The sequence below is a fragment of the Typopeltis vanoorti genome, chromosome 1 (assembly GCF_054136105.1).
Source record: "Typopeltis vanoorti isolate ZY-2024b chromosome 1, IOZ_Tvanoo_1.0, whole genome shotgun sequence".
NCBI classification, from domain to species: domain Eukaryota; kingdom Metazoa; phylum Arthropoda; class Arachnida; order Uropygi; family Thelyphonidae; genus Typopeltis; species Typopeltis vanoorti.
The window spans coordinates 164,457,423-164,474,167 of record NC_143549.1 but is presented as its reverse complement, the minus strand read 5'-3'; the positions used below and the strand labels follow the sequence as shown (position 1 = coordinate 164,474,167).

The window sequence follows — 16,745 nt, the reverse complement described above, 5'->3', positions numbered from 1 at the left end:
AGATATCTTTGAGCATGTCACAGCTAGCTGCAGAAAAATGATTTCAGTAATGAAACTAAATATCAAAATAATACAGGAAATTCTAGGATGTAGCGAAGATATACAAATATACTAAAAATAACATCGTTGACTCTACTATCAGAGAAATATACAATAACGAAGTCATTTTTCCTCAGCAAAAAAAAAAAAAAAAGCATATGACCACACTGCACCTGAATTATATAAACATTTTTGGATCAACATGCCATGATAATTTTGCAAATGGGCATAATTATATTCTCCATTAATATGAAGAATATAATTATGCCATTTGCAAAAAAATTAAGGTTCATGGATTTTTTTCCCTCCCATGGAAAGCAATGAAATATGAACAGGTGAAAAAAATGGGATTGAAGATTTAGATTAGCACATCCTCATTTTGACAGCCAACATTAGATTCTCCTCTGAGTTTCCGCTGCAAAAATTTGACAACACCGTATCCTCACCACAACCCTTAATGAATGAGTATGTCAAATTTTCTAACACAAAAGATAGTAAAATTTTATCGATTCTTTGTGGAGTAAAAAGAGAGAGAGAGAGAACAAAGAAAGAAAGAAATAATAACGAAAGTTAGGATATTTCCAATATGCTATTTGAAGACTTTGAGAAAAACAAAACACACGACAGAATACGTATAGCCATGTGTTTGTATGCGTTGCAGATCTACGAACGTGAAATATAAATAAAGAATAAAATAAAGACTGCGATACCCTCACTGGATGGTCGTATTCGCTGGCAGTGGCAGCACAACCTCTGATATGTATCCTTCCCACGCGATTGATTAGACCAGTTCCTGATTCAGCCTATCCTCGAACCAGTTGTCTTCACGCAATCCCATCATACCTCGAAGTTAGTCGTGACCACGTCTCGATAAGAAACATTAAACCTACTTCTCTCACTTCTTCCCCTCTCCAGGAGGCCGATAGCAACAAGCACAAGAGACGCAAAGCACACCTTTCAAAGAAACGATCCCGTTGGGTAGAGGTCGGTGGGTTGCTATGTGCACGTGGCATTAAGTCTCGATTGAAGTTTTAATTTGAGTCAGTCATGATTTATGAAGTCGACTGTAATATTTTGCACCTGTGCCTGTTTGTCCAAATAACGGCCCAGGGCAGCTCACTTGCTTAAACCAATATAATTATGGGCCATTTAGATCCGCCATGGCAGAAGAGAAATGTGGAGGTGAAACTACACTTCGAAATACGAATAGACTGGTTCGAAGCGATGTGTATTAATCCCACACTTTAAAGGGTTAGTGTCAGGGGCGGTCACGAGGTCTAAGCGGATTCCACAAGCGGAACTTTTTATCTTACTATATCTATTACTGAAAGACTTCTTTCATAGGGAATTTTATTATAAAGTCTAAAATATCCGAATTCATTCTTAGCTAATTTATGATTCTTATTTCTCTGGTGTACTAATTTTTATTCATTACTTCTTTGCAATAATGCATCACTGATCAGGAGTTTTAATATCTTTTTTGACACTTGGCAATTAGAACCTTTGTGGGCTGTGCAATTCATAGCTTCGTTTTTGTTTTTTTTTAAGAATTATTTTGAGAAATTTCTATTTAAGGATTTTTTTTTACAAACAAATTAATAATAGACCTGAAATATGGTTTATATATTTCCTATAGCCATAGAGAAAACTAGTTTAGGAAGATATACTTCAGTGAATAAAGAATCCCAAAATGCCTTGATGGAAAGCATTTTGATTCGTTACAAGCGGAAAAACTACAGATCAAAGGAAATAATTGATACAATACATTAAACTTATGGTTTCGTAATGAATTTTAGTAAGGATGCTCATATCAAATAAAATGGATATTTATCGACTTGATTTAGGTTATAATATTAATTAGATTCGGATACAGATGATCACATATGAGACTTTTTGCGATACGCACTGTGTAAAGAAAGCTAATAGCCTACTAGTAGTGACACAAAAGGAGAGAAACACGATCCTCCCACACTTAGGGAGGGAAACACGTTCAGTTAGTAATGCTACTTATAGATAAATATCATTCATGATCTTTTGACAGAGCACTCTTTGGTGCTCTAAATATACATTAATTATCTCAATTCCATAATATGTGGTTTTTTAATACGAAAGCTTTTATTTGTTTGCATATCCTAAAGTATTTCTGAGGTTAAATCTTTTTTTTTATCGATTATTTTACTACAACGTCCATTATTACATTTAAAACTAACAATGCTTCGAACTTTGCAAGGACAAACCAAAGATGGGATCGCGGTATAGTAAGCACGTCTAAATGACTGTGCAGATGGTATCTGCTCGCTAGCAAACTGAAGATTCGAATCCTACTGTAGGCAAGGTCTGTTTATGAGCAGGCGGCAGAAGAATTTCATATCCCCAGCCCAGAGTGCGATCACCAACTTGCCTCTTGGAAGAATAGAGTGAACATAAAAAGTTGCACTTTTATGTTCACTTCCAGATCATTTAACCTAAGTTTAGCCTATTCACAATATTAATGTATTATAGGTTCAAGACATTTCCTGGGTCGGATTCATATAAAAAAATACTTTAATGGAAGTGAATTAAAGCGAAGTTGCCTTTCTCTGTACAACCCCTTCTTCTTCTTAGGGCTTCTGGTTTCTCAGGTGATACGTGAAATTCTCAAATAATCGACCTAACTCATTTGGAGTCAATACATATCAATGCATTAGGATAAATCAATGACAACCTATAAGTAAATCAATTATTTAAATGATTTTTATAATATTATTTATATACATAATTCTAAACTGCCAGCTAAGTTTCTAAGGATGGAGGAATCATTTTAGGAATTCATGGAAAAGTACCCCTTGGGGTACGCTTTAAAAATGATGCGAACAAACTACTTAGAAACTTGGCTGCTCAATGAGGAAGATGAGCATAACTTCCCTCTCGGGATTTCATCTTTAACCTCCTCGAGTGTTGTGTTTAATATTCCGCATCTCTTTCGGAGGCCAACCATTAAGGGGGGTGTCCGTTTACAGAATTATTTCGGTGTCTCTTGGTGGCAGAGATAAGACGAAAGCTGAGATGAGCAAGTCTCTGTGTATACACCCAACGACCAGACTCCGTTCTGTGACATCCGCATAGGGAGGGTCTCACTCCTTATTTGGCTAAATTTACGACATCATTTCAGAGCCATGCATTCCGTTGTAGGGCCGTAATTTTGTTGTTCCTGCTTCTTAGCATCCAGCATCACTTCCAACCCTGACCTAAGGGGCGTGGTAGAACGACAATTTAAAATATCGGAAGTGACTTTTATGAACGCGAAAGAAAGTTAAAGCACTAATTTTTTTTTTTTGGTAAACTATAATACGCAGTGCTGGACTATCTCAATTACTTTAAGAGAAGTGACTTATGTGATATCTTGGTAAACAGTTAACCTCGTTTCAGAAACATCGGAGGCCAGCATGCTGTTAAAACGAGATGGCTGCAGCCTGATGAAAACGTGAGCATCAACAATCAATCACGTAGCAGAATGATTTTTCCTTTTAGACATTATTTTCTGTACGATTTTCAACATACAGAGTGAGTCAGCAAGAATGTACATAATCTTGGAAGTTAGAGCAGTGGTCTTTTTGAATAAACACTTCATACGAAATAGGTTCTAATACTAAAGCGTTATAGCTGTCACTATTTGAAATTTTAAAAAAAAATCACTATAAGATTTTTTCAGTGATAAAAAACAAGTCGAAAGTATTTATTCAAGAATTTACGACTTGGTTATAACAAATTTTCAAAAATACCACCTTCTACCTTAATGCACAGTACTGCATATCGCTCGTGTAGTTCACAATCATGAAACAAACTAGAAATTGCTCTTAACAGTAAATTGTAATCAGCCATTACATTTTACTATTCCAGGGGCGCGCCGGCGATATGTGCAATGTGTGCGACGCACACAGGCGCCAGGATAGTAAAGACGCCACAGATTTGGTATGATATTTTAAATCAAGTGAATTTTGTCAGCAAAACACTGCAGTCTTCATCTAGGAATCTCCAACTTGCTTTAGATGCATTGAATGATCTAAATCAATTTTTAAATGATTATAGGTCTGATGTAACTTTCAAAGAAATTGTAGAAAGCTCAAAATTAATTGCACCAAAATATGACGCAGAATCTGTATTTTGTAGTCGTAGACCACTAAGGCGACGTAAAAAGACAACACAATTTGATTACGAACATGAAAATGAAATTATAGTAGATCCAATTTCATTCAAAGTAATTTTTTTTCTCTGCATAATAGATCAAACATTACAATCTTTGCAGGAAAGATTTACTTTATTAAAAGAACATATGAATTAATTTCAGTTTTTGTATTTGTTAAGTACTTTACGAAATAAAGAATATTTTTTATCTTGTTGTAAAAAGGCACGACAAAAATTAACACACGAGAATCGTTCAGACATTGATGTAGGCGATTTATTTATGCGAAGAAATTTTACACTGTCAACCAATTATTTCTAATTTTAAAACCGATATATATCAGATAATTCAGTATATTTATTCAAACGACTTAATCACAGTTTATCCAAACTTTACAATTGGTCTTCGGATTCTTTTGTCATTACCGGTATCTGTAGCATCTGCGGAAGTCCTTTTCTAAACTTAAAATTATTAAAAAAATACTTGCGCTTCGCAATGATACAAGATAGACAGACTTTCAAATCTTGCCATTATATCAATAGAGCCAGATATTTTGGATCAACTTGATATACATGATATTATTCGAGAATTTTCAATGAAAACTAGAAAAGTTCAATTCACTAAGTGATTTTTCTTTCTGTTTAAATATTTATTTAACTATTTCTTTACCCAATAATGTTTAATATGTTCCTATTTTATATACTTGTAAGTTACTAGTATTATTTATTTACTTTATTTTTTTCGAAATTATTTTTGTTGTTTTTGTACCCTTCTTGTATGTTTATTGTTTTTAATACATTTTTTTTGTAATTTATGTTTTTTGTTCAATAAACTTATAATTAATATATTTCTTATTTCATTTTTACTCACTGATACGTTTTTATAAAGTGATTTTTTATTGGGGGAGGGGTATAGAGGCGCCAACTAAAGGTTTGCACACAGGCGCCGGACAGTACTGGCGCGCCCCTGTACTGTTCACATATATGATCAGCAATGAATCCTTTGTTCAACTAAGAAAAGTCAAGTTTCAATATCGAAGTGTAAGTGTGTAATCCATTCATTAGTCCTTTTGGTTTACGAATTGTCATCTTTACAGTCGAGTGATATTTATCTATGATTTCTGCAAGAATTACCACTCTGTTGAATGATGTATCGGTTTCTACGACATTATATGAATGTACACTGAGCGGCCACTTTATCAAGAACACCTCCCTATTTTCCTAAACAGGAAGCGTTCCTAATAAAGGGACCACTTAATGTGCGTCCAACTTTATGGAGCACCGTTACACGTGCAATGGATACGCATATCGATAAACATTTCCATGGTCAATGGGGGTCGGTAATGATAGTCCACAAACTTTTATCTGTGAAAAAGGCGGAGGAACTATGTACTAGACAAATGTGGAAATGCCAAGTCATATTTTGCTTGCTGCAAGGTATATAAGGGATAGTCCTAATAAACAAATACGAGCTGCAATGAATCATACAAGGACCAGCTGCATCGCGAATTGAGTCTGAAGGAAGTATTTTAAATAACCTAATTTGAACATGAATTATAAATTTTTGAACTAAACACATCAACGAGCGCATTTCTGTTTATTCTTATTTTTACCACTGAAAAATCTGTTGCCCTATTTAATAAAAAATCCAATTGTAGCTCGTGCTATGTTATGTTTAATCCTATTTACTAGCTGATCCTCTCATGAGTGGAATTTGTAAGGTTATTATATAGAAGAGGGGTGAGGCTGGTACTAAAGTAATCCTTGGGTTGACCATCTGATCAGTTTTCCAGGCAGTTTTATATCTCCAATTACCGTTCCTAATTCGAATTCCTGACCCCCCTCCCTCTTTTTCTCTCAACCGGATCACTATAGTGTTTCTTTCAAACTCTATCTAAGAAATCCCAGTTACATATTTAGGTCCCGTTAAACTGCCAATAACTAACACTAAACATTCAGGATACCCATAGTGGAAACCCTGTCACTTTCGTATGAGACCGGATAACTCATCCTCTTTTATTCTGAAGAAATATTTCTTATGTCAGCAGAATAGTTTTAATCAAATGTTGATCTGAGCTGATTCGTTTGAATATATTCTTCTTGATATCGCTAATCATACAAAAACGGGATAAGCCGTCGGACAAGAACAGAATTCAGTCAGTAGGATATAAAAATACTACAGCTTTCTTTCCATTTCAAGCTAATAATGTCATATCAAAGATTTTCGTTCAGTTTTATATCTGGAATTTGAAAAAAAATCTGATAATAATTAATTAAAAAAACTCCTTTTTAACTTACACATTCTTTTCTTCTCCAGTTCTATTTAATCAAATAAAATTTGCATACTTGTTAAAGATATTAAAAGCATAGCAGTAGGACAAGCGATTATAAAGTGTCATGTTTAATACGAAGCATTAAAGTGACAAAGTGGATAATTGTGATAAGTGATCACCCATGTGTGCATTCTCCTATTTGTCAACACTTTTGTTGAAAATCTCGTATAAATATTCCTCGCGTTCTAGACAGAACTTGAACCCAGGTATTTCCAACGAAGAATCATATATATATATATATTGTTCCGATTGTGCACGGAGCTTCTTCAGTCCCAACGATCCAAATTTTAAATTATAATTCACGAATCTATGAATAAGATTATTTCACAAGCTGAAAAAAAAAAACATGACAAAATAATTCAATTTTTGCAGAACTAAAAGCCCAAAAGATTATTAAATTATTTCAGTCACCCCACCGAAGAGGTGCTAATTCTGGCGACTTCAGCATATTACATAACCTTATGTAGGCCGATAATTTTTTTTTAATCTCTGCTCACAGTTTTCTTGACTTCATAATAGGTCTCCCGTATCCAAAGAGACACACGTGCTTTGTAATTTCGCACACCGATCTGTCAATCAGAAAAATATCTTACACGCTTGTCAAGGAATAACTAAGCTGTTGGCCTTGCTAAAAGTACTGTTGTTTTTTTTAGAGAGAGAGAGAGAGAGAGAGAGAAATAGGTCAAGGAAACAATATTTTTTTTTACTCATAGCACAATAAGGAAGAGCTCATTAAGCGAAAACAAATGGAATAAGAAACAAACATACTTACAGCGTCTGGATATTCCTCAGGGAATCGAAGGTCCCGTTGGCTAACGACTGGATGTTGTTATCGTACAGGGATCTGCAAGACACAGAGAGAAGACATCACCATGAGCTTTTCCAATAGTGACAGTTATAGAAATAGTAGAAAAAAAAAAGAATAGAAAAAAGGAAGATAAATGCAATAAATTAAGCACCTGCACTGCACGAGGTTCCACCCTGACACCGCACACAGTAAATCCAACGAAAGCCAATTTAACACTGTCACGTGTCTTCGAAATATATAAAAAAAGCGTGCACGCATCCCTTACACATGCATATTGACGAGTGTTATCTGTGGTGAATTTCTGATTGTCCCCCCCTCCAAACACACACACACACACACACACACACACACACACACACACACACACACACACAAACGTACACACCGCACCCAACATAACATCATTGATTTTCCCGCCTTTGTATTTACGTAACCAAATCACCTAGACAACACGCAGCACGTGATTAATAAGCCTATTTCTTCCGTCACGAAACACACCGAGTTGACAGGTGGTCCTGTACTCTATGGAAACAGAGGGAAGGGAGTTCATGAGCTTCGTGCGTTTTCCGACATCTCCGGGGGTGGACTTGGGTATAAATCACTGAGTAGGGTGAAAAGACACATTGTTTGGCCACAAAGGTCATAAATCACACTGTTCGACTAAGGGTGTGTGTGTGTGTGTGTGTGTGTGTGTGTGTGAGAGAGAGAGAGAGAGAGAGAGAGAGAGAGAGAAAGAGAGAGAGAGAGAGAGAGTAACGATTGATATCCTTTGATATACTCCTTCAAGGCCCAATCAAATAATATTTATTATGACTAAAGCAGTTTGGAACTTATCGAAACTACTGCACTTTAAGCTAAATGGGTGAACTGCTAGCAGATAAAGAAGCGCTGCTATGGAAATAAAGGTCATCGAATGCACAATTACTAAATAAAAATGTACATGACTTGCCTTTAACATTTGCTAAATGAATACTACTTTCATACACAAGAATATTTGTGAATAACTTAAATTAGCAAACAGAACAACAACACGTATTTTACCAGAGACGCCTTGCCTATTAACGGTGAATCATATATTGACTTCATCAAACAAACAGAATCTTCTGTCGCTATGGAAACGGAAGCACAATGTTAGTTCTTGTAAATATCATTTATTTGAATTTCCAAGAAAGAACGGTGTGCATTTATAAAAGGATCGCATGTTTGTAGGAAGCTTTATTCCTAAATTTTAGAAGCCTTAGATAGAAAGTATGTTTCTTTGTAATATAGAACTAAAATAATGTTGCTACACATTTATCTTAGATCATAAATAAATGCAGAAGAACTTCACATTTATCTTGGAAACTATTCTATTTATAAAAGGATCGCATGTTTGTAGGAAGCTTTATTCCTAAATTTTAGAAGCCTTAGATAGAAAGTATGTTTCTTTGTAATATAGAACTAAAATAATGTTGCTACACATTTATCTTAGATCATAAATAAATGCAGAAGAACTTCACATTTATCTTGGAAACTATTCTATTTATAAATCAATTATTTACATGTTTATATCAAATAGCGACTCTCGAAAATATATAATATTAATATGAATGCAATATTTATATATATATATATGTGTGTGTGTGTGTGTGTGTGTGTGTGTGTGTGTGTGTGTGTGTGTGTGTGTGTGTGTTTTACCTTGGTGCAATGCACGTTAAAGATACCAAGAAATTTTATACTTAGTTTTTAATTATTTTCCCAAGTAAGCAAAACAAAGTTTTGCGTAGCTCGTTGTAACATGCAAGTAATGAGTTTAGTAGGCTCGACTATGCAAAATATCACAAATACGATCACTCCTTCAGCCAGTAGATATAATTTATCTTGCTGAAGAAGTTCTGGTTGTTTTAGATTGTTCTAAAAATAAGTTCAGAAATGACTGATTATCGATAATTTAAAAGAACTCGTCATTAAATATCAACTAATGAATATCAACTTACAACAGATTAAGATTATGGAGATCCCCAAATGTGTCTCGACGAATGCAAGAGATTTTGTTGGCATTCAGTAAGCTGAAATGAAAATAAAACCATATTAGTTTGACACCAGATAAAAGGGAATTATTTAGGTAGTACTGCGTTATATAAATAATTGTGTAAGACCTTATTAACTACTAAAATAAGAATAATAATTCACTTATTCCGTATTCCAAGTTTATGGAAGCATATATACGTTTATGGAGCAGATGAAAGTATTATCCGCATATTCATTACTTTTAAGTACATTAATTTTATGGGAACATTGCTTGATCTTCTACACTCTTCTGTGTCACAAACCATCCTCATCCAGTTACTTCCTGTTTTTCTCATGATTTCATAACGTCACATCATTCTCTGGTTCTCTCTGGGAATCCAAAATATAATAAGTTGCCCAGTTGTCACTTTTCATCCTGGCTAGTCCAGTTCCATTTTAACACCGTGTGGTTTTTTTCAATAACATCAACGAGTTTTATGACTTATATAATATCTGAATTTTCTTTTTACTTTCTGATTTTTTTTTAATTCAGAAAGTAAAAAGTAAAATTTTAATACTTATCTTGTTGGTTGGCTTACTCTAACTTTTTTTTTTTTATTTGTCTAAGACTAATTGTGAACACATTGCGTTAATGCGGCAATATAATGGATTCTTCGAGAATTTTTAAAGAATTTTATTTAAAAAGAGATGGGCAAATCATCCTTCATCCAATAGCCCGGTCGCTGAATAATTATTCCATTCTTTGGTCACTCTGGACTGTATTTCAAAGTCTTGTATATTGTTGAAGGATATTATTTGTCTAAGATAGTTATAAGACTTTTTGAGCTATTAGTCATAATTTTTCATTTTCTTTAAATGCATTTCAAGTCCTATCAATTTCCTTGTGTTGTTCAATTAGTTACTAACTCCATCATTTCATCATCAGCAAATCGAAGATTGCTTAGTTCTTTTTCCCTTAGATAATGATACTTGTTAGTCCAGTCAAGTTTTCTGAAAACGTTCAAATGTAGCTGTAAAAGGTGAAAAAGGGCTATTAGGTCACCCTACAATTTTATTGTAGAAATCATTCTACAACAAAAGTTTAACAGTCCAAAGGGTCCAAAGTTTAACAGTTCGACATTTATCTGTCTTCTCCAGGAATTTTCCATTTTTCATCTTCTTAATTTCTGTGCTGTTGACCTCAAGGGTGGTCTCATTATAATCCAGTATCAAGCCTATCTGTGGTGATACAAGAAAATAAGTTGGAATCAAATAAACTGAGTTACTTGGTGAACATTTATGTTAATGCACTTTTTAGGTTTTCTCTTGAAGAAGGAATTTGTCAATGTCAAGGATTTACTAAGTACAAACTGAATAATTTTTCTCTTCTGAGGTTCGACATCTAAAGACGCATTGTCCAAACGAATCGTCAAATGGAAGCTACTTGCGCTGAAGCATTGAAATCTCCAAAGACATTGAATGACGTTGATCACGTTAGTTGAGTGTGGTTTCCTTCATTTATTGCAACATCTATTATGCTGTTGAAATCGTCAATTTCAGTGTTACTAGGTGAGTATGATGGGGCACAGACATGGATTATAGTCATTATTAAACCCTCGATGGTTTTTAATTTTAGAAAATGCCACGCCTTCAGAGTATCCAGTGGCCCATTTCAGTCTAACTTAAGCATGTATATTCAAGATATTTTTATCTGTCAAGTTTTAAATTTCGAGAGAAAATATTAGTTTTTTTTTTTTTTAGAAATTTTGAAAATGACAAAAATGTTGACATATATAAGTTCCTTTTTTTCCTAATTCGGTATCCTTGAGAGGCCAATTGAAAAAAAAAATCGGCAAAAAGAAATGAGCAGGCATTGAAAAAAAGCAGTGATAGTAGATTCGAGTTCCAATTAAAGCGGAAGACAAAGAAACGAAGTCAGACAGATAATCCTTTTCAACCATGAGAATAAAATAGTAAGTGTTTAGCGAATTTACCTTCCATTCCGTAAGTCACAATTCCACGGAAATTTTTAGGTGCTATCTGAAGAGGAAGAATAAAATTTCTGGAATTTGAATATTAAAAAAAGAGCAAGTTACAATAATTAAAATACAATCTCTTATGTGACATTGTTTACATATTTATACAAACATTTCTGGAAATCAGCCTTACTTGTCATTAAAACAATGTGTTTTTCTTTTTTCTTTTACATGAAGGGTGATGAGATCCTAATACCTATGTAAGAAAAGTATTTCTTCATTTCCAATGTCAGATTAAAATCTTTCATGTTTCGATGTTCTCTATCTTTGTTATATTAGCATTGGAGAGTTCCATTTTCTTCTTACCGAATCCCGTAAATATCTCGTAATACGAATCCCTTCAATTTTCGACTTAAAGTAAACGTGCACCAGAATAGCTGAATTTGGTTGAAGACACTCCACAGACACACATGCTGAGTATTGACTAAACTGAAGTAATTAACTAGAAAATCATTGCTTTCTGATCAGGAAATGCCGCACTCTGTATTGTAACGATAGATACAAATGAAAATGACGTTTAGCAATGCATTTTTAGTAAATGAAACACCGATTTATCATTAAAATATCGAGAACCACGTACTCGAAATACCTTTTATAAATATAACAACGAAAAAAAAAAGTTTTATTTATTTTTTTATGTGAAGTCGGTCCTGCTCACCAAAGGCTAGTAACCTCGACTTCATTAGTACCGTAGGTGAGCTAAAGGTTAGATAAGTCGGATAATCCTGCTCTGGAAACAAAACAAGAAACTTTTTTCAAGCCAATGCATATTAGCAAATACATCAGCGTACGCTGTATTAAGAAAATTCATGGTCCCAAGGATTTCTTTTGAAGCAAACCTCTGTAACCAGACAACACGATCATTATTTATCATCAAAGACCAATAAAGTAATTTCCACGGAGAGCATTTTTTGTCAACATCGATTCTATTAGGAGGAACGTATCACGTGTTGCTGCTAGGACTCTCATCCCTCTCTGTTTCTGTATTGTGTTTGTTTTCTTTTCTGCTGTCAGTCGCCACTGTCGGCTGACCTCGTAGAAACGACATTAACACCCTCTCTCTCTCCCTCTCTCTCTCTCTCTTTCCTTGGGTATCTCATCCATCACTTGTCCGCAATCGATGTGCGAGCTGGTAAAGAGCAAATAACTCCTCCTCTCACTTTATTGGATTCGGAGTTGTTGTGGGGAGAGTAGCAAAGGTACAGTGACACGCTGCCAATGTCTCCCCAGGTGTAGTCCGGATATAATTGTCCCGTCTGCTCGTTAGTTGGTAATCACTATTCCGATGCCAGTGTGGATATAAACAATACGATAGGTCAGGAAAAATTTGCTCGGAGCAACGGGGAATGCACCATCCGTTATAAGACATTACGTCTTCAGTAAATCACATAAAAGACGTTGTAAAGATTTCATGACAGCGCCGAGTACATTATTTTGGTCTGAAAAACCATCCTGGCTTCTGTATAAGAACAGCTAATGGCAGACTTCTTTAATAGTTAATATCCCACAGAGGACTACAAGGACCGCGTCACGCATCCAGTATCTTATTAATGCAAGAGAATGACGTTCGTCATTTGAATTATTAACGTAGGCTCGCATGCCTAACTACGCAAAACAACCGTGCATGCCGCTAGTATGGAAGAAATCCTTGGCACAAAGAAATATCCATCTCATATAAATACATTATTCAAATCTTTACCCCCCCCCCCCCCTGTAGAGGTCACCGACAGCCTTCGAGCCATGTTTAGAATGAGTTACGTGCGCTAGAAAAAAACTGAATATAATGAAATGTTCTCAATTACTAAAGTGAATTCTAATTTATATATTTATTGTAATAAATCAGCCATTTGCTCTGCGAACAAAGTGGTACTTACAGTAGCTGCAGTGATGTCAAGCCTTTGAAAACACCGGCAGGCAGATCTGTGATTTTATTTCCATAAAGCACTCTAGATCAAAAAAAAGCAGAAAAATTTATTAGTTTTTCTCTAAACACAATAAAATATTTATAAAAGCGAAGAACAAACTGATGCATATTAATAGAACACTAACAACTCCAACTTTCAAGTAAGCCACCAACTCAATTAGCCAACTAATATTTGGATTTGAAGAATTTCATTTATACTCATATCTGGTTGCTACGCTGAATAATTTGAACATTTGTTGTGTTATTATTAACAGATGAATGAAATGAACATAAACAGATAAAAACAGAAACTGTCAGTGCATTTGAGCATTTCCTGACACGATGCTATCAGCTCTCTGAAGATATGAAAGAAGTGGAAGGCTTCATTTGTTATCCGACATTTTTCGATTATGTTTACAAAAGCAAACTTTTGTTTTATTTAAGCTCACATAAATGGTTAAGGATTCTCAATGACAGGAATCGCACTTAGTTATTTAACGAGAACCTTTTTTTGAATGACAGGAATCTTGATGCACAAAGAAATTTGACTTTACACGAACAAATAAAATAGTTTCAAGATGCAGGACGAACATCTTTCGTTTGAAAATGTCATTTAAAATATAGTAAAATGTGGAATTCTTATTAGCTTGCAATATTAGACTGCAAAAAACAAATAAAAAATTAATGATGTGTTTATGCAATGACGTTCTCAGACAACAGTATTTGAATAAAAAGAATATGTTCACTACAACAGCTGTGATTCGCCAACAGAATCAACACAGATATTATTATATCAGCTAATTAATCTACACACTTTGACAGACGTTAATTTCACTAACACTGACTGATGGATAAAGCGAAAACCACACCCCTCCCTCTCTCTCTCTCACTCTCTCTCTCTCCTTAACCACCTCATGCACTTTACATTCCTCTGGACAGAAGCCAAGAATCTTTTTGTCAAGACGTTATCTCTCTCTCTCTCTCTCTCTCTCTCTCTTTCGCTATGGAGTATTATGGATAGATAGATAGCACGAGAGAGAGAGAGAGAGAGAGAGAGAGGTCATGTACCATGATAAGACAAGTATACGGTAAAATTTAATGTGTCTTTTTTATATATGAGGCATGCTTCAAGACGAGTGTTACTTAAGACCTTGAGCAAATATTAATACCGGACATAAATTTGACATACGTATCAGACATTAAAATGCACTTAGCAAACACTTTATAGTATTACCAAAGCAATAATTTTATTATTATTATTTTAAATATATATTATGTTTCTGTGATTATGGGTACTTAAATATATTGAAGCGTCAGGACAGTTAACGTACATTTCCGATATTAGAAACCTAAAACGAATATGACGCTACGCTTCCGTGTTTCCACGGTAACATAGTAAGATTAACTTCTGCTTCATATATAGCAGTAGGCAGAATATGTCATGTATATTTTAAATAAATAAAGTTACTAAATCGATTATATATATATATATTAGGCCTTCATACTCACTAAAGCTCTAATACAGAATTTTTCGCATCACATCATTGTAATCAGACTAATATTCATCATTTCATCAATGTTGTCATTTTGTTTTTTTAGATCAATCGCTTGTTTAATCACCGTATGATAGAAGTGAGATTTGTTTCATTCTCTCTCTCTTTGTGTGTGTGTGTGTGTGTGTGTGTGTGTGTGTGTGTGTGTGTGTGTGTGTGTGTGTGTGTGTGTGTGTGTGTGTGTGTGTGTGTGTGTGTGTGTGTTAGTCTTATTTTTATTATTTTATTATAAGTTTACTCATTACTTATTTATAATACTTATCTTACTCTTATTTCATTAGTACACACGCAATGAAACGAAAGCGTATGATAAAAGGCAGTTTTTATTTGATAATGCGCAGACTGATACATACAGAGAAATAACAATCAAACAATTAAAAAAATAAGTTATCAATGCTTACAATGACGTCAAAACTTTCAGTCCGTTGAAGGCATCTCCAGATATCTGTGTGATCTCATTGTTGCTGAGGTCTCTGTAAGATTAGGAAACAAGAAGTATATAAGTTAAAACAAAAGCATGGCTATTTCGCACATTTTCATTAAGTAATTAAAGATGAACCAAACATAACACAGTTTTCTTGTTTAATCGGAACATTCTGAAAAGATAAAAAAAACTTTTTTCGCCCACTTGCAAATATTAAAAGATATGAATTTGTGAGGCTGGTCACATAATCGGCAACAACCCTATCGTAATTCCGTCTCTTTCTGTTTCCCCCGCTGTCTCTCAGAAGGTAGGCGTAGATTTAATGAAAAGCCACCTACTAAACAATTATTCAAACTATAAGATTTTTAAGATATCAATCTGGAAAGTTATAAAACTGGTTGGATAAAGCCTGATGGAAAGATTAATTGTTAAGTGTGTGTTAGAAACATAATTAGTGGGAGGGACTAACTAACTCTGTTTCAACACCTGAATTATTCTCTGTCAGTCCAAAGTTATTAATGAAGTTGATCGCAGTCATGCCTCGGTCTAGTTGAAAAGAGAATCTTGTCTATTGAAAGGAGAGCGATGCTGACAATAGAAAATAGCACACAATAAAAGAAGCATTCTGTTTTATTCATAGAGATATTCAACTAAAGAAATTCTAATGGGAACAACTGCATAGACAAAAACCTGATTAGCTATTTTACAAAAGGAACAACAGATCTTATAACAAATGCTGTAAGATAGAGTTGTAGCGTTTCGTTATTTTTCTCTCTAGAAAGTTATGCAAAGTATATAAAGATGAACTCAGATAAACGAGGAAACAATATAAAGTGCACGAAGTACTTCGAAATGTTCCACATGGATAATACGAGTAACCCTCGTTCGGAATTCACGCATATCGAATGAAGGAGTTTTGTTTTGAGAGATTAAATCATAAAGAACAATAACAGAAATCATTCTTAATGATTGAATGTTCACCTTGATTTGATCCCAAAGATCGTTAAAACATTCAAAAATATCCACTAAATATTATACGTTGATGAATCGATTGCAAATTGTCACACGCCGTTTAATTTGATCAAAAGTAACCCGGTTTAAATGCTAATATGAAATAAATTTAATTGCTGTATTTACTTTGGATTATGTGCAAAAAAATTACCATTTCTGATATTTAAATGTTTATGTCGGACATTCTTTATAAAGTTTTTTTTCGTCGACTGTGCATAGGGGAAAAGATGAAAACTAATAAAATAAAATAAATCTGGAAACCAGATGTGCAAACAGAGTTGTCGCGTGCATCAGAGCTCCCAGTTCCCAATAGGCGATGTTTATGACTATAAGTTGATACACGTGAAACAGATACAAAATGCGATAAAGCAATAAGTATTTTAATTTTCCTGTAATACTGTGGACTTGATAGGAGAGAATTCCATCAGATAAGATGAACAAACTTTAAATTAAATTACAAAAAAAAAAAAAAGTCAAGCTTCCTAAGT

General features: G+C 34.3%; 1 protein-coding gene across 3 annotated transcripts in view; it reads right to left on the bottom strand.

Moving 5' to 3' along the window:
* LOC150110598 (protein slit-like) overlaps positions 1-16,745 on the bottom strand; it is a 225,022-nt gene that overhangs the window by 69,752 nt on the left and 138,525 nt on the right. For all 3 annotated transcript variants that reach the window (XM_090395071.1, XM_090395078.1, XM_090395085.1), the window contains exons 11-14: positions 15,224-15,295; positions 13,241-13,312; positions 9,318-9,389; positions 7,306-7,377 (exon numbers count right to left, since the gene is read on the bottom strand). In XM_090395071.1, the coding sequence (XP_090251197.1) occupies positions 7,306-7,377; positions 9,318-9,389; positions 13,241-13,312; positions 15,224-15,295 (288 nt within the window). The remainder of the gene's footprint in view (positions 1-7,305; positions 7,378-9,317; positions 9,390-13,240; positions 13,313-15,223; positions 15,296-16,745) is intronic.